The sequence below is a fragment of the Trachypithecus francoisi genome, unplaced genomic scaffold (genome assembly GCF_009764315.1).
Source record: "Trachypithecus francoisi isolate TF-2019V2 unplaced genomic scaffold, Tfra_2.0 Lachesis_group15, whole genome shotgun sequence".
Taxonomy (NCBI): Eukaryota; Metazoa; Chordata; class Mammalia; order Primates; family Cercopithecidae; genus Trachypithecus; species Trachypithecus francoisi.
The window spans coordinates 90,307,325-90,332,928 of NW_022681460.1; the positions used below are offsets into that span (position 1 = coordinate 90,307,325).

The 25,604-nt window shown below is 38.9% G+C and overlaps 1 protein-coding gene across 6 annotated transcripts in view; it reads left to right on the plus strand.

Moving 5' to 3' along the window:
• Positions 1 to 1,133: 1,133 nt before the first annotated feature.
• Positions 1,134 to 25,604, plus strand: part of UBE3D (ubiquitin protein ligase E3D) — a 178,819-nt gene continuing 154,348 nt past the window's right edge. For 2 of the 6 annotated variants that reach the window (XM_033235563.1, XM_033235562.1), the window contains exons 1-4: positions 1,140 to 1,333; positions 8,842 to 9,038; positions 12,602 to 12,692; positions 21,962 to 22,193. In XM_033235563.1, the coding sequence (XP_033091454.1) occupies positions 1,257 to 1,333; positions 8,842 to 9,038; positions 12,602 to 12,692; positions 21,962 to 22,193 (597 nt within the window). In that variant the 5' untranslated portion in view covers positions 1,140 to 1,256. Of the gene's footprint in view, positions 1,399 to 8,841; positions 9,039 to 12,601; positions 12,693 to 21,961; positions 22,194 to 25,604 lie in introns of all 6 variants that reach the window. The other 4 variants (XM_033235565.1, XM_033235564.1, XM_033235567.1 and 1 more) reach the window with 4 other exon arrangements.

The following is a 25,604-nucleotide window of genomic DNA, read 5'->3' on the forward strand; positions in this document are numbered from 1 at the left end:
TTGTGCATCAACATAATACACTTTAATCACCCCAAAACTGATTTTAGAAAAATTGCCTTAAGCTATTATTTTAAAACATATGACAGGATTTATTTATTTAGAATTTATTTATGGTCTAGGCCGGGCATGGTGGCTCACACCTGTAATCCCAACACTTTGGGAGGCCGAGGCGGGCGGATCTACCAAAAATACAAAAATTAGCCGGGCATGGTGGCGTGCACCTGTAATCCCAGCTGCTCTGGAAGCTGAAGCAGGAGAATCGCTTGAACCCGGGAGGCGGAGGTTGCAGTGAGTCGAGATTGCGCCACTGCACTCCAGCCTTGGCGACAGAGCCTTGGCGACTCTGTCTAAAAATAAAACAAAACGAAAAACAGCAGTTCCTTGTTTTTAAGAAGTCCTATTGTAATTCTACCCTGGTCTTATATTTTAATAGTTTTTCATTATAAGTATTTACTATGTCAAACTTTTCAAAACTATCTTCTAGTAGTAACGGGATGACAACTTCTCTTAGTTTTTACTTTTGTGAAAGTGAATAGTGGAGCTGTACATACGTAATCATTCCCATCTTCCTTTTTTACCCCCTAAAAAATGGTTAGTCCCGATAGACTTCAGCCATACTCTTTTGCGTTAGGTAACAAAGAACTTCCTCATGTTTTTGCACCTGTTTCAATTTTGGAGCTATCTTAAGTTGAGAAGCAATGGCAAGTCAATTCTTGAAAAGTTTGTTGCTTTAGACAGAGGCTAACAAATGACCTTTGTTCATAAAGAGATCAAAATAAAGTGGGTTTGGAGCCAGGAATTCTGTTCTTGGATCTCCTGGGGACAAAGTCCACCCGTAACACCTACCTCCATCACCTCCCTCGCTTCGAGCTAGCCAAAGGAGTGAACCCTGGGTCTGATTTTTATGGTCATTTCCAGGGAGGCTAACGCGCCAAGTCACGCTCAAAAGAAGCAGAGTGGGAAGATAGCTCGCCTCTCGCCGCCCACCTTTCTCAGCACTGTGGGCCAAAGCCTGGTTTTGAAAATGCGCGCACCGCCCAGGCCTCAGGGGTCCCGCGCCTTCTCGGTGGTGTACTCTCCGGCCGGCAGGCGGCGCTGTGAGCTGGTAGGCGGTGTCAGCCATGAGATCTGTCACAGGCGCCTGCGCCGCCGCGGGGCTGCTGCTGGTTGGTCCGCACGTGGAACCTCTCCTGGTCCTGTTGACCCGGGCCCCTCGGAACATCCAGCTTGGTCCGGTCCGGGACTGGACGCCCGCCATGGCGGCTACTGCCGCGGAAACGCGCATGTTTCTGGAGGTGCGGAGACAGTTGCAGAGCGCGCTGCTGATCCTGGGGTAAGAACTGGGATTCTAGGCGCAGTGCCCAGCTCGCTTTACTGCTGCCCGGGGATCGGGGGCTGGTGAGTCTCTCTCTGTCTCTCTCTGAACGAGGGATTTTGAGTTTCTTCTTGCCGGTTGCGTAGAGCCTCTCCATCACTCAAAGTGAAGCTTTCCCCTGTAGTCGCCTCCGCCACTCCCACCCCTGCTGACAGTCTGGGTATCTTTGGGTAGCTTTTTAGAAATTCGGGGTCTCAGCTCCACACCAGACTTAGGGAATCAGAACTTATATTTTAACAAGGTTCCCAGGAATCAAATGCACATTAAAATTTGATGAACAGTCATGTAAACACTGTTGGCAGTGCCCGGCGTTTGCAAGAAAACAATGCAAAAAATGATTTGTTTGCCTCTCTTCGGGATCCTCCTTACTGGATCAGTTCCTATGTGTGAGCTTCTTGTTTTGTAGATAACCTCGGGTCTTTCCCCCCAAAACTGCTCTTTGCAGGGAAACCACACAATCATTCAATAAACTGAGTTTAGTGAACCTCGCAGAAAGGTTGCAGACTTCTTATTGGCGCTCGTTCATTTATTCATATTCTGCTTTCCAGTGAGAACGGCGAGCTTATTATTCGCTACACTAACAAATAACTTTTAGGGAAAATGTTCTCTGTTTTGTTTGACAGCAGTTTTAATGCTTTGTGGTCCCCTTGTCTACTCCTTTGTGACCGCTGTTTCAAACAGAGTAAGTTAAATGTTAAAATCCTGAGACTGTTATTACACAGTGCCACAGGTAGACTGATGCTTACTTTTTTACTCTTTTCCCTAAATCTGCCAGATATCTGGTGTGGCCATTTGGAATATGGCATGAGAACTGAGTTCAAATGCTAGCTTCCTCACAAAATTAGAATAATTTAATCTGAATTTCTTCAATCTTGAAATGGGAGTAACAGTTAGTACTCTGAATGTATTTTTCTCTTTCAAAAATTATGAATTTGGGCAAATATCTCCAATTCTGGTGCACCTTGTAGAGTAATTAGGAACCCAAACCCTACCAAAATAAAACAAAAACCACACACCCACACCAAACCCTCCCTTCCTCTCATCCAGGGCCTTTCACAGTTCCCTTGGACTACTCCCCCTTGTTTAAGCAAGTTACCCCGGTGGCTCACACCTGTAATCCCAGCACATTGGGAGGCCGACTTGGGCAGATCACGAGGTCAAGAGATCGAGACTATCCTGGCCAACATGGTGAAATCCTGTCTCTACTAAATATACAAAAATTAGCTGGATGTGGTGGCACGTGCCTGTAGTCCCAGCTACTGGGGAGGCTGATGCAGGAGAATCGCTTGAACCCGGGAGGCAGAGGTTGCAGTGAGCCGATATTGTGCCACTGCACTCCAGCCTGGCGACAGAATGAAACTCCGTCTCAAAAAAAAAAAAGGAAAAAGAAAAAAAGAAATCTAACTTTGCTGGACTTAGTTTTGCCATTTCTTGAACTACTTATAAATGGATTCATACAGTATATACCTTTTTGTTTCTGGCTGCATTCCTTCCATAATATTTTTGAGATTCATTTTCCATCTATGTGGCTGCATATATCAGTAGTCCATTCCTTTTTCTTGCTAAGTTTTCCATTGTATGCATATACCACAGTTAATTTATCTGTTCTCCTATTGCTGGAGGTTTTTTTTGTTTCCGGAGTTTGCTTATTATGAATACAGCTGTCATAATACTGTCATATAAATCTTTTTTTGGACATACATTTTTATTTCCTCTTAGGTAAGTACCAAATAGTGAAATTTCTAGGTCATAGGATAGATGTGTGTGTTACTTTGTGAGAAATTACCAAACAGTTCTCCAAAGTGACTGTACCAGTTTACACATTCAACCAGAAAAAAAAAAAAATGAGAGTTTCAACTGCTTCACATACTCACCTATATTTAGTATTGTCAGTCCTTTTAGTTTGAACCAGCCTAGTGTGTGTAAAATAGTATCTTGTGGTTTTAATTTTCGTTTTACTGATGACTAACAATGTTGAGTGCCTTTTCACTTGCTTTTTAGCAATTCATATATGTTCTTTTTAAAAGTATCGTCCAATTTTTTGCCGTTAATCAGATTATTTGTCTTGTTTAATTGAGAGCTCTTTATACAGTCTCAAAACAAGAGCTTTCTCATATAAATGCCTTGTGAATATATGACTGTTCTTATATGTGACTTACCTTTTCTTTTCTTTTCTTTTTTTTTTTTTTTGAGACAGGGTCTCGCTCTACTGCCCAGGATGCAGTGCAGTGGTGTGATCATGGCTCACTGCAGCCTCAACCTCCTGGACTCAAGCAATCCTCCCACCTCAGCCTCTTGAGTAGCTGGTATACAAGTGCATGCCACCATGCCCCGCTAATTTTTGTATCTTTTTGTAGAGATAGGGTTTCACTATATTGCCCAGGCTGGTCTTGAACTCTGGACTTAAGCGATCCGCCCACTTTGGACTCCCAAAGTGCTGGGATTACAGGTGTGAGCCACCATGCCCTGCTTCATTTTTTTTTATAGCGTCCTTTGATGAACAGAAATTTTAATGAAGTCCACTCTGTCATTTTTTTTTTTTTCCCTTAAGGGTTAGTTTTTTCGGTGTCTTAAATCTTTGCCTACCTTAAGACTGTGAAGATGCTTTGGCAGGTTTATTTTCTAGGAGTTACATTGTTTTAGCTTTTACATTTTGATCTGTGATCGGGTTGAATTCATTTTTGTGTTTGCAATGAGGTAGGGATCAAAGTTCATTTTTTTGGTATAAGGATATTCAGTTATTCTATCACCATCAGTTGAAAAGGCCATCATTTCTCCCATTAAAATAACTCAGTATCTTCATGAGAAATCAGTTGACTGTACTGTTTGCATAGTGTGTCTTTTCTACCCTTTTAACCTTTCTTATGTCTTTCTGTATAAAGCAAAAAACTGTAAACATACTGTATTTCTCTAAAAATAGCATAAAACTATATGCTATTTTAAAAAATATATAGTTGGGTGATTTTAAATCCGTTCCAATGATCTGTGCGTTTTAATTAAAATGTTTAGTCTATTTTATATTAATTGTAAATATTGGTGTTCTTGTTCCTAATTGCTATGGTTTGGATGTGTTTTGTCCCTATGTTTTGTCACGTTGATCCCCAATGTGGCAATGGTGAGACATGGGGCCTAGTGGGAGGTGCATGGTTCCTGAGGGCAGATCCTTCTTGAACAGATTAATGCCCTCCCATGGAGATGGGTGGGTGAGTTCTCTCTCAGGAATGGATTAATTCCTGCCATAGTGGGTTCAAAAGGGTCTGGTTTCCTCAGTTTCCATTGACAGATGTAAAGATCTACTTATGTTAAGCCATCTTAGCATTTTGGGATAAACTTTGGCCATTCATTTATTCAATCCACAGATGTTTAATGTTTTCTTACTCTAGTGCCAAAAATTCAAATTCTAAGTGCTGAGAATACAGCCATGAACAGTGACAACAACAAAGACAAAAACACCTATCTTTGTTGAGCTTACAGTCTAATGGTGGCAGTAGGGAAGAGTTGGCAGAGAATATACAAAATAAATATATATTTAATAGAAATGGAGAAAAAATTAAACAAAAAATGGATGGGGAGAAAAAAGTTACGATGTTTTATTTCAAATGAGAAAGTAACATTTGAGTATTAAACTGTAAGCAGTGAGGTGTAGAATTGACATACCTGGTGGGAGACAATTTCCCTTTGAGAGAAAGTGAATGTGAAAGGGTGCCTAGTTCAGAGAGATGCGGATGAGGTGGGGGAGCACATAATAAAAAATCTTGTGACAGTGTGCTGGTACATGTTTAATAACCTACTCTCCATGAAAATAAACAAAAAGACAAACTGAGGTCTTGATTTGAAGTATTTGTTGATTTCTTTGGTGTGAATACTTTCGCCATGTATAACCTTCAGCCTACCAACTTGGTGAGGTGAGTTGACCTGCTTTGCAGAACTCCAAGGATTTTAACAACAGGTTCTCCAAAGCTTGTAGCAGCAGGGCCTACTATACCACTATGACTTATGGACCACCGAAAGGGCTTTAGCTTGTAGTTGGAGTGAGAGATGAAGTCCTTGGATAGTTTTAAGCAGGTGTGATACCTGACAGAATATAAGTCAATGGTGAAGAAAGCCTCCAGTATGAAAGTATTGTATGAACTATGTCAATCAAACTTAGTCTTAAAGTAGGACATTCTCCTAAAGAACCATCATCCAACCCTCACAATTGGGAAATATGTTGCTGCCATCTTACATCATTCATGTTTTGCCAGTTGCCTACATAATGTCCCTAAAAACAGAAGAATCCAGTTCAGAATAATGCATTGCATTTCACTGTCGTGCTTCCTCTGTCTGTTTCAATCTAGAAGAGTTCCTCATTTTCCATTGACTTTCATGGTCCTGACACTTTGCAAGATGATAGTACATATCCTTCCATTTGGATTTGTCTTATGTTTCTTCAAGACAAGATTCAGATTTTGCATCTTTGGCAGGAATATAACAGAAGTGACGCTTCCTGTTAGGTGGCACATGATTTTGTTTTGTTCCATCAAATTGGTTATGTTAACTTTGAGCACTTAAGTAAGAGTGTCTGCCAGTCTTCTCTACCTTAAAGTTACTCTTTTTCTCTTCATAATCAATAATTGGAGAGGTATTCTGAAATTATGTAAATACCGTGTTCCTCATCAGAGTTTCATTTTATTCAATTATGTGTATCGGTAAGGACACATGATTCTTACTGTGGGTTACTCAGTGGGTTTTATTTTTTATTTTATTCAATGGGCTACTTTTTTGCTCATATTATACCAGACATGGCCAAGGAAGTCCTTTCTGGATGGTTTCTGTGTCTTTTTTGATATGTCCCTGTCATTCTTTTATTTCTTCATGTTCTAGCAACATGTTCCAGGTTTATTTCATTCTTTCCCTGTTACAGCGCTGGATGTAGTCATTTTACTAAGGAACTTTGTTTTTGGTTTGTTTGTTTCATTTTTTAAAGCAGAAAATGGCCTTTACAAACCAAGATCTGGGCACTAAGTGTACTCATCACTATTGAATGTTGCTTCTCCCAGAACTAGGGTATGTGTGTATGACTTACATATGATGTTTATGTATGGTTGTGCCTACATACATATGTACATACATGCATTTACAGCTATCTATATTACTGTATCTATTTGTAAACATTGAAAACCATGACTTCACACAGGTATTTCTACAGGTATTCTGCCCCACCACCATTGGGTCCATTCTAGTTTCCTCCCTTTCTCTTTTTGTAACTCCATTCTCCCACAGTAAGAATCATGGCCCTCATTATCCTAGTGGCGTTTATTTGGTCAGTCTCCCTCTATGTAATTACTAGTCTGCTGACATCCTTTGCCACCTCCCCCTCTGCTCATTGTTGACGCTCTCCTCACCTGCTTGGACCCTGTTATGGACTGAATGTTTGTGTCCCCTCAAAATGTACATGTTGAATCCCTAACCCCCAAAATGATGGTGTTAGGAGATGGGGCTTTAGGAGGTAGTTAGATTTAGATGAGGTCTTGAGGGTGGGCCCCCCCGATGAGATTAGTGTCCTTATATGGAGAGGAAGAGGCACCGAACTTCCTTTCTCTGCCATGTCTGTTATTTAAGCCACCTATCTATGGTATTTTGTTATAGCAGCTGAGCTAAGACAGGCTCTGAAACCCCATCCTGAGCTGGCCTCACCTCCTGTTCAGATTTCCTCCTCACCTGTCTTGGGATCTGACACCCCTGCTGAGTGGTCCTCCTGGTGGATGCCCTCCACAGCCTGCTTGGTTTCTCATATCCATGCTGGGCCACTGTGTCACCACCCTTGCACTGATGCTTCCCTTGCTTGGCCCTATAAAATGACTGAAGTTTTTGGGACTGGGAAGAAATGTGATAAACCAGAGATGGGGTGGCAATGGAGACTTAGGAATCCAGTGGTAACCCTTGCAGCACTTGGAAGTGTCAACCCTACACAGTCTAGTTTGAAAGTCATTGAGGCAGCAAACGGACATTGTGTTATTTTTAGAGCAGTGGTCAGAGAACTATGGCCCATTGGCCAAATCCTGCCTGCAGCCTGTTTTGGTACAGCCTGTGAGCTAAGATTTGGATTTTTCTTCTTTATCTTTTTTACTCTTAGACAGGTTCTTGATCTGTTGCCCAGGCTGGCATGCAGTGGCGTGATCATGGCTCCCTGCAGTCTCCTAGGCTCAGGTGATCCTCCCCATCTCAGCCTCCTGAGTGGCTAGGACTACAGGTGTGTGCCACTATACCCAGCTAATTTTTAAATTTTTTTTGTGGAGCCAGAGTCTTGCTATGTTGCCCAGGCTGGTCTCAAACTTATGGCTCAAACCATCCTCTCACCTTGGCCTCCCAAAGTGCTAGGATTAGAGGAGTGAGCCACCTCGACCTGCTGATTTTACATTTTTTAAGGGTTGTTTTTTAAAAAATAAAAATTAGAATATGTATTCTACTTTGAGACCATACATGGCTCATAAAGCCTAAAATATTTACTATCTGGTCTTTCACAGAAAAAAAGGTGCTGACGCTTGTTTTAGAGGATCATTATTGCTTAAACACCATTTCTTGAAATTGGACTTTTGACTCGGATTTGAAGCTGTTGTCCCTGCAAAAAGCTCAGGTGCTTAATATTCTGTATTGCTAATTAAGTGCAGATCCATATGCTTTGAAAAGGAACTAGCCAGAAAGTAGCTGTAAGATTTTCTAAGGCAGATTTCTGAGGCCCCATCAAGATTCACACCTGAACACATTGTCTGCCCTGTGTACTCAGATGACACTCAAGCAAATGACTTGCTCTCTGCACTTAGTTGACACCATGTGGATGGCCTGCTGTCTGCACTTAAGGAGGAGCCATGGTACTTTGTACCTCTGTTGCAGTGCTAAGCCTATTGCAGTTTCAGAGGAGGGTCATTTCCATACATGCCTTTATCCCCTCTATACATTTGACATCTGGGGGCTTTTGACAGGGACTGTGTTTTACTCTTTATTGCCTATACTGAATAATTTTTGTTTACTGTGAATTGTATTAGTAAGTCCTTTCACACCTGATATTCATACATCACTATATTGTTTTCTTCATTAATTCTTTTTCTTAAAATTGACAAATTTTTCTCTTGTATCTTAGCTTCACTGAATCTTGGTCTCTTTATTAAAATCTTGTATTTGAAATAACAGTACTTTGCTCTGATTTACTATAAAACATTATTTTAGTGCTCTTCTCAGAAGGAAGAACCAAAAGTCTGTCCCAGAACTTGCATATTATGGTGACGGTGAAGGGCACTCTCTGACCAGATCTAAAGCTAGTGTAGGTTGCTTTCCTTTATGATCTGCTTATTGCTGTTTTTCTGGGAGAGTGACTTTAGAGCCTCTATTGAAGAGGAACAAAGAGATCCTTGGCCATATTTGTTTCTTTCATCATGTGGTTTTCATTATGAGAAATAATTTGTTTGGGTTTTGTTTTTAATTACCAGAGAACCGAAAGAAGGAGGTATGCCCATGGATATTTCCATAATGCCATCTTCACTCCAGATGAAAACCCCTGAAGGCTGCACAGAAATCCAGCTTCCAGCAGAGGTCAGGCTTGTACCTTCCTCTTGCCGTGGGCTACAGTTTATTACTGGAGATGGACTGCACCTGCGGCTGCAGGCACAAGCAGAATTAGGCACAAGTGAGTAATATTAGCACTTCTGCTTCTGTATTTACCTTTTAGTTATGAACCAAAGGTGATTTTTCCTTTGATAAGTTGAACTTTTCCCAGGTGAAGGGGTTGAGAAGCTCTAGGGTCTTTGTCAGCCTTGCCAGTTATTGGCTGTAGGCAATTGAACATGTTACTTAACCTTTATGAGGCTTCCTCCCTCCCTCCCTTCTTTCTTTTCCACCCACAGCAAAATTGAGCAGAAGGTGTAGAGATTTCCCATTTACCCACTGCCTTGTTTCTTTAATTGTAAAATTTTCTGGCTCACAGATGGGAAGATTAAATCAGATGGCAATTGTATAAGACCTGACTGATTTTAAAGCATTACATGGAAATGTATTCATTCAGCAAATATTTTGGTTTGTGCCATGTGCTAGGCATCAATCTAGGTGCAGGGGATACAGAAGTGAACAAGGTAGGGGAGGTGTCTGCTCTCATGGAGCTTACAGTCTAATTGGTGAGAGCAGATAATAAGCAAACAATTTAAATATTAAGAAAAGTATTATGATAATATAAAACAGAATAATGGGATAGGGAGTGACTAGGGTTTCCTGAAGGATGATCAGTGAAGGCCACTGTGAGGAGGTGATGGTTGACCTGAGTCCTGAATAAGGAAATCCTATCCATGTGGTGACAGTTCCAAATAGAGAAAACAGTACACAAAGGATCCTGCAGTTGAGTTTGATGCTTAATTTGATTTTGATTTTTTACTATGCCTGTTATATTTACAACATTTTGTAACTGGTATAATGATTCGGTAATGCAGTAGAAAATTTGCTTTTTCTAAGACCTCGGGGTTATTTATTGAATAAAATGATTGGCTCATTACATCTATTACAATAGATGTGCTGTATGCTTTGGGGGATTAAAATTATGTCAAAGGGGGAAACAGGCTATAAAAGACTTATATGATGTTTATTACCAGAGAAAGATTGTAATTCTTTCAGTTGCACACTGACACTTCACTGCTGCCTCATCTGTAATAAACCTTTCATCTGAGCAGTGTGGATCCTGGAGATGGGGTCAGCAGGAGTGTTTGGAAGAGCCATTTAGAAAATGTTGAGTATTCCCCTGAGTCTCTATTGTGGGCTTTTGTGAGGAAAGAGAAGATAGAGAGGGTTTCATTTCTTTTTTGCTGGAGAGCAATGTTTGCTCAAGTCCTGGGTTAGTGAATAACTAGTTTGAGTTGGACAGGGTTGGTTTTAGGAACAAGGGGTAGGGAAAAGAGATGGATGTCATGGCATTTAAATATTATAGGATGAATACTAGGAATGACTGTTGGAATAACCATAGCAAGAAGGTTAGGGTCACCAAGCTGGGAAGTAGACTCCCTGAGTACCCTTAATAATGGGCAGAGAAAGTGTTGTTTTATGGAAGAGGCCATGGGAGGCTGGATGTTGTGTTGTCATCACCTTCTCCTTCACAACAGTTACCTCTTTTACAAGGGTAACCACAGCAGGAATTTTGTGTTGGATCCTGAGATGTGGGAAAGACAAGCATGAAAGCCACAGTGGAGTGTTTTCTGGGGCTGTGATGTTAGAGATGGAGGAATAGAGACCACCAGGGACATAGTATTGGGTTTTTGCCCATCTATATTCTGTATTCTGTAACTGAATATACAAATATCAAAGCTGGAATTATTTTTAAAAACTTAAATCCAGAAACATTATTTAAACTATAGGACAAAATTAATTGATTGCTATGTGCTGATTTGCATACTGTTTGTGTTCATTGGTCTCCTATTTCTTTACACTTTTGATATATTTTGCTCAAATGTCTGAAAAGGAAAACTACCAAAGGCCTGTTCCATAGTGCATGAAAGAGTATGCAAAACAGATTCCTCAGCACTTAATTGCCTGAGTGCTTTCCATATAATAGATGGTGTATAAATATTTGTGGAATGAATAAATACGAATAGATGTGTACTGGTGTGAACTTGAATCAAACTGTTTTGTAGGAAGTGACTTGAAAGTTTTAGCATTCAGTTTGTGTTTCAGGGTTTTTAAAAAGATGACTTTTCAATGCTAAGAACACCCTTTTAAGGACAACTATAGCAAACATCATACTGGTATACTGCTATTTTGAGTGTCAAACTGTGACCCTCAATGTGGAAGTAGCTACAGTAGGATCTATTAGAGCACACGCATTAGATTGATCCCCCGCAGCAACACTCTCCCAGGATTCCTCTATATCAGAAGCTCTGAGTTTTAAACCCGACCCAGTGCATCGTGCTGGGTGACCAGCAGAGGGTAGTGTTTCACTGAAAATTTGTTTGTGGGTCTGGAAAGAATATTTTGGATTCCTAGGTCTCCTTTTAATCTGCTCAAAGTTAAATACTGTTAATTTCACCTTGGTGCTATAGGGATTTCTGACCACCCCTTACAAACTGTTAAGATTTTTAATTGCCAAGGCATAAACCTAGCATCAGTTTTTTTAATCTTAAAATATATACAGAAAAACAAAAACCAAATCCATATTGCTTGATTCTGATGGATATGAGCTCATTTGTTTAATTAGATTTTTACAGACATATTTTAGTTGTTTCTTTTAAATGAAAGTTTCCTTATTTCATAAAAGAAATAATGGAAACTAAGGGAACGTGCTGCCTTATGCTGCTCTTACCATAGCGTGAGAAATATACATTTTTTCCCCACAGCTTTCAGTGTTTTACCATAGCTTTCATTAGAAATTGACTTTTGCCCTGGAATAATTGGACTTTTTTTGGAGCCATTCCATTCACAGGGAGGTGTCCAATAAACATTAGTTTGAGATCTTTGTTCATTTGGTAATATGCTAGATTGGACATAAACCTTGTTTAAATAAAATTAAACTCAAATTTGGCTGGGCATGGTGACTCACGCCTGTAATCCCAGCACTTTGGGAGGCCGAGGCAGGTGGATTACGAGGTCAGGAATTCAAGACCAGACTGGCCAAGATGGTGAAACCCCATCTCTACTAAAAATACAAAAATTAGCCGGGCGTGGTGTCGGGCACCTGTAATCCCAGCTACTCAGGAGGCTGAGGCAGAGAATTGCTTGAACCCAGGAGGTGGAGATTGCAGTGAGCCAAAAGCGTGCCACTGCACTCCAGCCTGGGTGCCTCAACAACAACAACAAAAAATTAAACTCAAATTTAAGAGCTCTATTTGTTTACACTGATGAAACACTACTGTGAGACATAGCAGAGGAAAGCTGAGAATGTTGCAGAGCTGTGTAGTTAGCTTGATGAGAAGGAAATAGTTCTTTTTCACTCATCCTTAATGTTGGTATTTATAGAACGAGAGAACTAACAAATGCTACATGTGTAATCTAGGGGAGCACCTAGCTCCGGAACACTTAGCAAAATCTGTTGTTTTCAAAAACACTTCACAATATTTGCTCTGCTTGAGTCATCAGATAGTATTAATTAAATGTGTACTTCTGGGTGGATCATAAACTGTTTATGGATGGTAATTTATTGTGGCTATTGAACTGTTTAAGTATGATAATATGTTTGTTTCAATCTCTAAGATTAGCTATTTCATTGACTTTCTTTAGAACTGATTTCAATGTTTAATCAAAGCTCGCAAGCCCAAGAATGTTGCACATTTTATTGCCAATCCTGTGGTGAAGTCATAATAAAAGACAGGTAAGGAATATATTTAACACTGATTAATTCCATGCGTGGCAATGGTTATCTCTTTTTCTATCAGAATTTTTCAAGAAATTGCCAATGGAGTAGTATATGGCCTTAAAGTGAGAGCCAGCTTAATATCACTTTGAACAAAATCAGCCACAAAACTTGCTAGCAATCAGAGTGATTAGCTCTTAGGGATGTAAAGGGGAGCACTAGGATGCTGGCTTTGAGAGAGGAGAGCTTATCTCAGCTGAAAACCTGTGCTGATCACTGAAGCACCTCCCTCCTGAAAAGAAACATGGGACCTGTCACCTGTTTCATCCAACACGATGCTGAGTGACATTTTCCACATTCAGTAATTTTTTCCACATAACAGAAGGTTTTGCACAAAAACTTTTTATTTGAACTATTTTTATCAGTGCCTTTCTAAAATCCATTTCCTATTTCTCCTGCTTACTAAAACAGAGCATACAGAGCACAAATTAACCTTTTTTCAATGATTGGGTTAATTTTATCATTTATTCTTGCCATGTGCTGCGATTGCCCTGTTGAGATGGGAAGGACTCTTTGCTGGTTTTCGTTGTTGTTGTTGTTGTTTTTGGTGTTTTTTTTTTTTTGCAGTCCCAAAGGCTTTTTAATTTCTTTTTTTTTTTTTTCTTTTTTTGTCTTCTTTCTTCCTGATGTCAGCCTTCTTGTTTCTTGGGCACAAACCCTTCCCCCTAAAACTTCAGCCACGAGTCATTCATAGGCTGGAGAGACAGATTAAATCCTAATTATTGTTAATAATATTTAAAGAATTTAGAGTTTTTTATTAGATGGGTTTCCTGAGCCAGGTTCCTAAGACTTATAAGTAAGTGGATCCTTCCTATCTGAAACCTGCTTCTCTTCCGGTGTTCCTTATCTCAGTAATGCTGTACTTCTGCCTGTCCTCAAGGTAGAAACCTGGTGTAGACAGAAGTTCCTCCCTCTGGAGGCAGGGTAGTCCAAGCTTTCAGATTCCCCGAGCTATACTGGAAGATGAAGAACTGTCTTGGACTACACATAAAATACACTAACATTAACAATAGCTGATGAGCTTTAAAAAAATTGCCAAAAAAATCTCATGTCTTAAGAAAGTTTACATATTTGTGTTGGGCCACATTCAAAGCCTTTGGGCCATATGCTCTAACGTGGATCAGCTTGCTCTAAGGGGCTCCCCCCATAAATGGTCAATTGCCAAGTTCTTTTGTTACTTTCTTCATAGCATGTCTTACATAAATCCACTTTCCTCCACCCCAGTGCCTCTACCTTAGTTGAGGCCACTGTCTTCTCACCTAATTACACTTGTTGCACCAGCCCCTCATCCATTGAGCCTCCCGGTAGTTTTGTCCTCTCGTCTGATCTATTTTAGCACAACTAAGTAATTGTTCTCAAATGCATCAGGCTCTACTGGTCAGACCCCTCCATGACCCCCCATTTCTCCAGTATAAATTCCAGAAACATGCTACATTAGGACCTTTATGAGTTTACCTCTATTTACCTCTCCACCCTCACATTTTATATCTCTCCCAAACTATTCCCCTATTCCTCCTCCCCCAAAAAACATGCCATTATTGACTGGCATTCTGTACGCAGCTCTGGTGATTAGTGTGCAGCCCCACAGTCTTTTCATGATTTTTTTCATCCTGGGGCCTTATGAAAGTGACTTCCTTTCCTGGAGGAATGCACCCCATACCCTGTCTTCCCCTGGTTGGCTCCTACCTGAACTTCAGAATTCAGTTGACAGGACAGGTACTGTTATGAGCCTTCTCTCAACCCTGGGTTGGTTTAGGTGCTCCTCTAAGGTTTATTTGCCTGTCTTCACAACTAAACTGTAGGCTTTCAGAGTGCAGATAATCTTGTCCCCTGTATCCTTCATCCCTACTCTTTTGAGAGTGCAGTATGGTATAGTCCCTTCTAAGTCTGTCTAGTAGTACGGACTCAGAAGCCAGAGTAACTAGGTTTGCACCTGACATTTACTAGCTGTGTGACTCTGGGCAAGTTACTTAAGCAGTCTGTGCCTCAATTCTTTTATTGCAAAAATGTGGCTAACAGTAGGACCTATCTCATAGGGTTGCTAGGAGAATCAAGTGAGTTTAAGTGTTTATGACAGTGCCTGGCACGTGGCAACGTGGCAAGCATTCCGTATGTATTAGCTACTGCGATAATTACTGTTCTTATCATCATCATCATCATCCCCGTCCGCAGCATCAGGCACTGTCCCTCGTAAATAGTGTGCTCTCAATCAATTTTTGCTGGGTTGAATTGAATAAACGTTGACATGTTTGTTTTGGCCTTCTACCAACCTCTCTTGCTTGCTTCCTGATTTCTGGCAGTGTCCCAGGTAGATGAGATGGCACAGAGTTATTCTGGCATAAGTGAGAGGTTACAAATGGAGGATCCTCAGAGTGACTGTCTTGAGTAAGAAATGAGGTGACTTTAAACTTGCAGAGGAGGGAACCTCATCTTTGCTTGGATTACTTAAGGGTTGAAGTTACTGCATGTACTTGGTGACAGGCCCACTTTATCCTGAAAGGTTCAGGGGATCTCAGTTTACACTGTAGTTGAACCAAGAGTGTTTTCCTTCTCTCAGTCTATTTTAGGCTTTGGTTGAATTCTCAGATGAAGTTTCTGAAACATTCATTCCTAGATAACAATGGGGATTCCTAGAAGTTACAGTTGGAACATGTTAAATCAGTGTAACAGTATTTCTGGGTGCTGCTTGCAGTAAAGAATATGCTGGCTCATTATTGGCAGTTATGTGTGTTTCATTGGAACAGGATGATAATATGACAAATCTTGTATCTGTTGCCCCCGTTTTTCTGTTCAGGAACTGTATCTTCTGTGTCAGTCCCTTTCACAGTGATGGAACTGAGAACTAACAGGGCAGCACTCACTCTCCCTAACCTTGACCATCGTCTGGCCCTGGAGGCAGGAGCAGGAGAATGGGACCTGGGTTTGAAATCCAGCTTCATGACTTAGTAGCTGGGAAGTTGTGTTTGTACTACCTCAGGCTCTTCTAATATAGCCTTCTAATAAGGCCTATTTTCCAAACTTGTTAAGAGAGTTAAAGGATGTAACATATGTAATAGCGAATGCTCAACAAGGTCTTTTAAATTGGTTTTATAGATTTCCTATACTCTTTTCCAAATTGTTCTTATTAGCAAACTAGCAAATTATCTAGTTTAGTGTTTCAAACCTTTTTGTTTCAAGACTGTTATTCGCATACTCTGCACGTGCCAAGGAAATGAATTCCCTTTCTCTTTTTCTCGCTGAGAAACAGTGGACTTGACTTAGCCTTTGCCTCATTTAAGCAAGTCTTACCCAAAAACCTTTTCATGTCACACCTGTGTGCCTGGCATATGCATGCCTCTTCCGTAATGCAGAGAAATCCTTAGTAAATGACTCAAGGCTTTGCTTACCTTTAACTCTTGGGTAGCTTGCCCTTTGACTGAGTTGTATGGATAAAGATGCTTCCTTAAGTATCTGCACATAGATTTCATGTTGACCATTAATGTCAAACCCAGTGTTGTTCTTATTTCTCCCTCAGTTATCTGTTTTATGTGAGTGGTAAGGACAACTTTGTGCTCCTTAAATAGAAAACAAGACCAAAGGTTTTCAAAAGAGCATGTATGTGCCAAAAATCAAGTAATTGTAAACATATTTCCCAGGAAGGTACCTTGGAATATGTTGATTTATCTGTATTGGGAGCACCTCTATAGGAGCAGTGGAACAGAGTTAAGATCTGCTTACTGGCTAGTCTTATTATCTGGGAACATGTTACATTAATTTCCTGGGCTCCAGTTTCCTCACCTGTAAAATGAGGACGTTGGATTAGCTAAACCTGTTAGAGTGCTATGAAACATGAAAATTCCCTGATCAATGAACCTCATTTGTATTTGCGGTTTCATGTACTTTGTGATTCATGATTATTTCGTAGTATGGGACTAATGCTTATTCTTTTTTTTTTTTTTTAAAATAAAAAAGGTTCTTGTCAACTTAATTGTACAAATAAGATGTAGAGGACAGTTTAAACAGTAAGACTCATTAATGGCTTTTAAATACTTACTAGCACCAGGGCACATGATACCTGCTAATTACAGCAGCGCCTAATTTTAAGGTCACTTGTTCTTAGCTATTTGTTGTGGTTATTCAAAACCAAATAATGCCTCATTTCTTTATAATTAAATTCTCCAATTTACATTTTACCAGATTAACAGTTTTTCTGTAAAATGTGTGTGAATGTATGTAATTTTTGATTATGCTCTTGTTAAGATTAACGGGCCAATATCCAGCAACAATAATGAAATGTATTTTGTTGTGAATAGTTTCAGAAACAGCCAAATAGTCCTTGTGTTTGGAATTTATATATTCTAGAAATAAATTCATCTCATACATGAATGAAATCAGTTGGCCAAACTTTCAAACTCAAGCCTTTTGATTTTCAGATGATTTGAAACAGAGTGGCTCTCCTGAGGTCTCTGGATGTTTTGCCCTGTCCTCCCTGCACTGGCAGCGTAGTGCTAGGTGTCAGCCTAGATCTCATGAGGGCATTGACACCCTGGAGGGAAACCAGCAAGATGGGATCTTTGGAAACATGAGATGTCAGGATATCCAACCACTTGATTGAGCCACTTGGCAGACCAGCTACAATTGTAACCTGAAAATAACTACTCCCAAGAATATAGTCACGTTTCTACAAAGAGGTTAAAAAAGAGTACAGTCACCAACTGCACTATTGGTAACACTGTACAAACTTTTGGAATAAAATTATACTTTTATGGCTCTAATCATACTATGTATGTAATAGTATTAAAGTGCTAAGCTAGTTTTATAGGATTTGTGGCCTGCCAGTCGGAGAATGTCACCTGACTTTATCTAATTCCAGCAGCCATATTTTGAGCTTTAGATAGTTGATGTTATTAATATTCTTAATGTCCGCTTGGTTAAAATCCAATCTGTAAAAGCTGTTATTACCATTGTTATTATCACTGATTAATGTTTCATTTTAAAGCTAAGGAGCATAATTTTATTTTCTTATGTATGTTTCTTTATCTTCACATTCTTCATTTTTCTTTACCTCTATTAAAGTTAAGGGGCATACATTTTCTTGTGTATATGTTTAAGTATTAAACATCGATATCATTTGTATATTTTGTTTCCTAAAAGTCTGTGCTCATGGTACCTTAAAAATAACTAGGAAATTTTAATTTATTGTGAAGTTGTGTTGCTGTTCATTATAGAATCTTAAGCTGAGAGAAAATTCAGGAAATCATTTCACTGTTTTTTTGAGCTCTACCAGGATTCTACCTAAAAACTAACCTTGAAAAAGATGGTATCTATTTTATTTTGAAAGTTCTCTTGGGAAGTAGATCATATCAAAGTCTATTTTTCAGGGTTTTAGATAAATATGCTTTCAGTAAAGCAGTGATTAAAATCTTTTGTTCTTAAATGTTTTATGTTTTCTTCAAAACATCAAAAAAATTTTTCTGCTTTAAAAACTTTTATCTTTGCAATGACTTACAGATTAGGCACTTTCTTGCTCCTGGTGTCTTATGTAGATGGTTATAGGATATATTATAGCTTTTATTCACATGATAATGTAGTCACATTAAGTTTAAAATATCATATTTTGTGTTAATGTGAGTTGATCTCTGTAAATCTTGGGGCAATTTTATTTCCCTGATCATGTAGGTGATTTTGCCATTGTTGTCTCTTGCACTGTATTGAGGGTTTGTTTATTGGCACTACATGCAATATGTCAGGAGACAAAAGATCTTAATGATGGAGAAAGTCCAGGAGCCTATTTAGGCCTAACTCCTTCCCACTCTAAACAGGCAATTTATTTGCCCTTTTCTTCTTCTGCTTCTTCTTGGTAAAATTCAAATCTGACCTGTTATTCCACTTAAAATTCTGTAATGCTTCCTACGCACCTGAGGTACCAAGTCCCTACCCCTTAGCGTGGCCTGGAACACCCCACACAGTTTGCCACCATACTACCTGCCCAAGTCTCCTCTATGGTTGTTCTGCATTGCCAGGGCAGGGAATATATTCTAAGGAAAAAGTTTGGTTTTGGAGGCAGGAAGACCTGGACTAAGAACCTGCCATTACTGATCACCTCTGATTCTGTGAACTTATGCAGATTACTTAACATTTCTGAGCCTCACTTTCCTCCTCTGTATAGGAAAATGATATTTCTTGTCTCACAAAGTTGTTGCAAGCATTAAATGAAATAAGGTGTGTTTAGTGCCCACCAAGGGTCTTCTTAAGTTACCTAAACATGTGGACTCACAAGGCTACCACAGTCCACATTCTTTGCCAGCTTGCCAGCAGGGCAGCATCAAGAATTCCTCTCAGCGGGGGCTCTGCATGTTTGCACAAGTGACAGCTCACATACCTTTCTGGGGACTGTTGTCTGCCCACACGGCGTAGTTCCAGGTACAAAGCATAAGCTCCACATCAGGGAGGAACGGGAGCTGCCCTGGCTCAGAAGAAGGCCTTCTGCCTTAAGCAGCCAGTATTTCTTGTAACAATTCTTGATATAGTTTGTAGGGTTCCCAAGAAGAGACTGCATTCAGGGAAGGCCAAAGTATCCTATCAGACATTTACAGCTCATTCATATTTCTTCCTGGTTCAGATACAGTTTACCAACCAAGGACCATTTTTACCGTAAGCAGTGTTGCCTAGCAATATAGTTGATGCCTAAGATCTTACCTGGTTTCCAGGGTAACAGAGCTAGGTGGCTAAACCAAAGGTCAGATTCTCAAGCAGCAAGGGAAAAGATTTGTTAACCCCTGAATTCCAGTGTGCAACAGATACGACCAGTGTGAAATGCTTCACACATTTTAGTTATCAAAATACACTAGTTCATTTCTTCAACAAATATTTAAGAGCTCATGCTATACGTTAGAAGCAACATAAGGCAGCAGAAATACAGTGTCAAAGTAAACATATATGGCATCTACCTTCATATTGTTTCTTCCATGATGCCCTTAATTCCTTTCATTGCCTGGAGAACTACTATTTATCCTTCAAAGGCCAGCTGAGATATTACCTCTTCTCTGAAGTCTATGTACAGTCTATTCCCATAATGCTTTGTGTATATTGCCCTGAATTCATTGATTGGTCTTGGGGATCCATGAATCCCCTAAAGTAATATGCAGATTTTGTGTGCTTGTAGAAATGTATGTTTGAGGAAAGAGGCTAACACTTTTCTTAAATATTCAAAGGGATCTGTACTGCTCCCCCTGGCGCCACACACTCCCCCCTCCACTGCAAGAGTTTAGAACCATTACTCTGTTACGAGCATTTATAACATGTGCTTTTGTTATTTGTTTATAGGTCCATATTTCTTACTAGAACATGAGTACCTGAAGAGAGATGACTGTATGTGTTCATATTTTGTGCCAGTAGAATGCCTTATTCATGGTAGACTTATAGGAAGTGTATGTTGAAAGAATCACTTCTCAGTATGCCTAACAGACTCAGCACCTTGATGATACCAATGGTGCAGTGTATACTAATTTCAAAGGAAAAGTTCTTTCTTATGTTAAACTGAAATCAGCCTTTCTTGTTTCTAGCTTTGTCCTCTGCAGTTATAAATTGTGTACCCTCCTCTGAATTGTAATTGCCCTTTTATGTGACTCAGTTGATTGGGGAAATCAAAGGAAAATAGGGGGAATTGTTTAAAAAAAAAAGTAGCATTCACATCTTAAATATTTTAACTTATAACATCTGAATGTACATTAATTTACTAGTGTTTGTGTTTTGTTAGAAGGAGGAACTTAGCAGATATCACCTTAACCAAGTTATCAAGATTAGCATCACTAAGTTGTGTTGATGTTATATACTCTCTGATATGATATGATGAGAAGGGTACGTTTCACTTCTGTGAGATTCTTTCCCCAAATCCATACCACCAGCTTAATCTTGAGATGATATTAGACAAACTCAGATTGAAGAATATTCTGTAAAATACATGATCTTTTCAAAAATCTCAAGTTTCTGAAAAATAAGGAAATATTGAGAAACTATTACAGACCAGACGAGACTAGGGAGACATGATGACTAAATGCAAAGTATTATCATGAATTAGATCTTGGGGGAAGAAAAGGATTTTAGTGGAAAAACAGGTGAAATTCTAAGTGTGTAGTTTTGACAAATCTACCATAGTATCATAAAATAGTAACTTTAAGGCCAGCTGGGTGAAGTGTATATGGGAACTAATATATTACCTTTGTAAGTTTTCTGTAAATCTGAAATTATTCCAAAATGAAAAGTTTATTAAAATATAGTAATAGAAATTATAGAAGGAAGTTGTTAGGTGATTTGACCGTTAAGACATGTAAACCAAAATAAAAGGCAGTAACATCAAAAAAGTTTGTAACAGGTTAATAAACATAAGGCTAATAATCTTAATATATAACACATTTTTACAAATTAATAATAATAATTTGAACATAGTAATACGGACCCTGGAAAATAGTCACTAATCACAATTCACAGAAGAAACACAGTGGTCTATAAGTGGAAAAACTAGATGAATCTCACCAGTAACTTAAGAGTTGCCAATTAAAGCAGCATTGAAGATACTTTCACGTGTTACTAATGCAGAAATGATAGTATTCATTTATGAAAAGGGTGAGTGGAAGAATTATAGATTGGCACAGCCTTTCTGGAAAGAAATTCACCAAATAGGTGTTAGGTTTTAAAATATGCATACAATTTGTGCTTATCATCTCACACTTATATAAGATTCTTTCCAAGGAAAATAGATATGTTCATAAATATTCTAACAGGAACATTCATCACAGAGTTATTGATAATGAAAAACTCAAAACCTAAATATCTAACGGTTGAGGGAATGATCTCAAAAGTTTTGATTATAGAATAGAATACTGTGGACTAATTAGGATTCATCTAAATAAAACAACAAAAGCAAGATATAGTATGTTTATTCACCATTCTCAAACTTTGTGTAATATGTACAGATATATCTTTTGAACGGATGGCAAAGAAATACACTGTCATGTTTAGTTACTTATCTCTGGGTAGTGAGATAAAAGGATGATTTTTCCTTGTTTATACCTCCTTGCATTTTCAAAATTAGTTGTAGTGAGTATATATTACTTTTATAATTGGGGAAAAATTAGCATTGCAAGCCTTGTGGTTAATGAGTTTCTTTCATCTTTTATGCTCATTTAATTAAGAGAATGTTAGTTCCATTTTGTTCTGTTAAAAATGATTTTTCCTCTTTCCACTAGGAAGCTCCTCAGGGTGCTCCCACTGCCGAGTGAGAACTGGGGAGCTCTAGTTGGAGAATGGTGTTGTCATCCTGACCCCTTTGCTAATAAACCACTTCATCCGCAAGAGAATGACTGTTTTATTGGAGACTCTTTCTTCTTGGTGAATTTAAGAACCAGTTTGTGGCAGCCAAGACCTGAACTATCCCCAGTGGAGATGTGCTGTGTTTCTTCTGACAACCGTTGTAAATTGGTAAAATATCGTTTCAAACTAAATGCTAATTTAGAGGTTGTCTTAGATACTAGTTTCTTCAATCTTTTCCTAATTAAGGTTTTGTTACATAGACTGCTGTAAAGGCCAAAATTCATTATTTTCAACTGTCATCACTATCTCTGCTTTATCAACTCAGGAAGAGCATATGGCTTTAAACTAAAACAGCCACAGGGGCCTGGAAGAATAAGAAGAGGAAGAATTCTGCAGTCATAGAATTGGGAGTGCTACCATTTTACAAACAAAATGCCCTGCTTTCTTGTTCTTAAGACAATATTGCATAATTTGTGTGCATTTTATCCTAAATAGTCTGATTTAAGTTAAAAGTGTTCTGTTGCTCCAGGATATCTACTATACTATTAGGCTGAGGTATTTTACTGTTTCTGCCCACAGTCTAGACTTCTGCTGAAGTCATAAATGCAGATGTCATCAAGTAAAAAGAGGAATGGAGAAGCCCAGGAATGGAGATAAAGCTGGTGTTGCAGGGTCTGAATTGGTGCTTGACAGTGTGAGGTCAGGTGGTTCTTGCTGCGTAGGTTACTTTGGGAAGAAGGCAATTTTCTCTCACTGCAGAGAACAAGTGTTTTACTTTATTTTAAAAGAAAATCAATGGCATTGGCTTAGCCCTGTGAGAAATCATTCCACTGATGGCCAGTCAATACAGATGTTATTTAAAAAGTAAAGAAAATCGTTGCCAGAGAAGCATTTTAACATCTGATTATTGGTGGGAACGAAAACATTGTATTTTAAATTTCATTCAGAACTCATTTAATTTTTGTAATAAGAACTGAAACTGAGCGACTGCAGGAAATACGCAGTAGATGGGCAGCTCTTAGGTTGTAAATTAGTTTATAGAACTATTCTGAGGGAGATGAAGGAAATTCGTCAAATGTGGACGTTAAGTTGTTGTCAAAGAAAATTATTTAAGTGCCTCATCTTACACTGTAAACAGAAATCCCTTAATCTAAATATGGTTCACTTTGGTGAAATGTGGTACTTTACATTTTATATTTTAAAAGGTAAATAGTAAGTTAATATACATTTGTTATATTTAATATGATTAAATTTGTATTTTAATCTAAATATATACTAATATGTTATGTGTTTTAAATTTCATCTTTACGATTAAGCTATACATTTTAAAAATATTTGGAAGTTGTGAGCAGAAAGGTAGTACAGAAAGATTAAATGAGAGAAACCATGTTTCCCTTTTTAAATAAACTCAGCACTCTGTGCTGAAATATATTCTTCACATTTACATCTTTATCAGTTATGTGATGCAATCTACAAGAATTTCTCTTCATAGTAAACAGCTATCTTATCCATTAAAGAAAGACCCATCATATTTTTAGACATTACAGTTTTAGTATCAAGGAGACTGTGGGAAATTCTGTACTATCATGACAAGCTGCTGTTGAAAAGATTTTCTTCAGGTTAGCCTAGATGAAAGTCCCTCTTTAATTGTATATTGTAGCAGTCCAAAGAGTGTGCCTGTGACCAAAATAGAAACGTAAATTTGGAGGGACTGTGTAAACAGTGCTCTCAAGGCTCCTGTGGGAACAAGGCTGTTCTGTGCTATTGAAAACCTATTTCTCCTATCACCCAGTCTAGCTATCTAGCAAGGTTTTGAAATGTCACATAGTAACAAAGCATCCTAATGGTATCTCTTGGGAAACATTTTTTTGGTGAGACAATATCAAGGGTCCTTAGAAATTGAGACAACACAAAGGGAAACTAAAAGGGAGGACGCAAGGCTAATCCACCTCTCTGAGCAGTCCTGCCCTGTCTCAGATATATTGACTTAATTAGTCCACAACAATGTCTGTCTTTGAGGTTTGCTCTGTAGAGTTCCCACACTGTTAGGCTGCTTCATTACACAACTTGCCTTATTATTTCCTTCAAGGATAGGTGAAGAAAAATGCATTACAAACAGAGATTCTCTTTAAACAAAATTTATGTGTTATAATATGTTTAATTAAAAAGATCTGCGTTTAAAAACAGCACAAACGTGAAGCCCAACACTGTTTCTTTTCTTCCATAGCTTTTTAGAGTTTATAGTACTTTATTTGAGCCTTTGTCATTGCAGCGGTATCTACTTTTTTTTTTTTTTAAAGATACCTGCTGAAGATTTCCCTGTTCATGTATTCATTTATCATCCCTCTTGTTCTATTTTGTGCCCACCCACATAATACAAATTTCGCATCTTGGGCTGGGCATGGTAGCTCATGCCTGTAATCCCAGCACTTTGGGAGGCTGAGGCGGGTGGATCACAAAGTCAGGAGATCGAGACCATCCTGGCCAACATGGTAAAACCCCATCTCTACTAAACTACAAAAAAATTAGCGAGGCATGGTGGCGGGGGCCTGTAGTCCCAGCTACTCAGGAGGCTGAGGCAGAAGAATCTCTTGAACCCGAGAGGCAGAGGTTGCAGTGAGCCAAGATTACACCACTGCACTCCAGCCTGGTGACAGAGCGAGACATCGTCTCAAAAAAAAAAAATTGTATCTTATAATAATGGGATATTATTCAAGACTTCACTGTGTTTTTTAAAGAACAAATAAAATTGATCTTTGATTACATTAATATTACTGCTAGCAAGGGTGAGTAACATCTTTATCTTTTTTTCTTTCTTGGAGTACTTAGTAATAATTAGTTGATTTTGGTAATTTGTTTTGTTAAATCCATAAGTGGGTCTTTTTTGTTTTCTTAGAAAAATGTGTTGTCAAACTCTGTAAGTATTCACAATTATAAAAAGAATGGTATTGTGAATTTCAATATGGATTCATCATACTAGTATGCTTCATCTGCTCTTTTTTTTCCTGAAGTGCTTTAAAACAGTCCTGTCATTTTATCCCTATGTGTAAAATTAGGGATTTTAAAAATGTAGCCACACTGTCATCACACCTGATAAAATTAACAATTATTCCTTAATGATACAATACCAGGCCATATACAGATTTTATCAGTTAACTTAAAAGTATCTTTTAGTGGCTGGGCACGGTGGCTCAAGCCTGTAATCCCAGCACTTTGGGAGGCCGAGACGGGCGGATCACGAGGTCAGGAGATCGAGACCATCCTGGCTAACACGGTGAAACCCCATCTCTACTAAAAATACAAAACAAAACAAAACAAAACTAGCCAGGCGAGGTGGCGGGTGCCTGTAGTTCCAGCTGCTCGGGAGGCTGAGACAGGAAAATGGCGTAAACCCGGCAGGCGGAGCTTGCAGTGAGCTGAGATCCGGCTACTGCAATCCAACCTGGGCGGCAGAGCGAGACTCCGTCTCAAAAAAAAAAAAAGTATCTTTTAGTATAGGTTTGTTTGAATCAAGATCCACACATGTGATTGAGATAATTTGGTTGTTGTTGATCTGATTTTTAAATCCTGATTACCTAT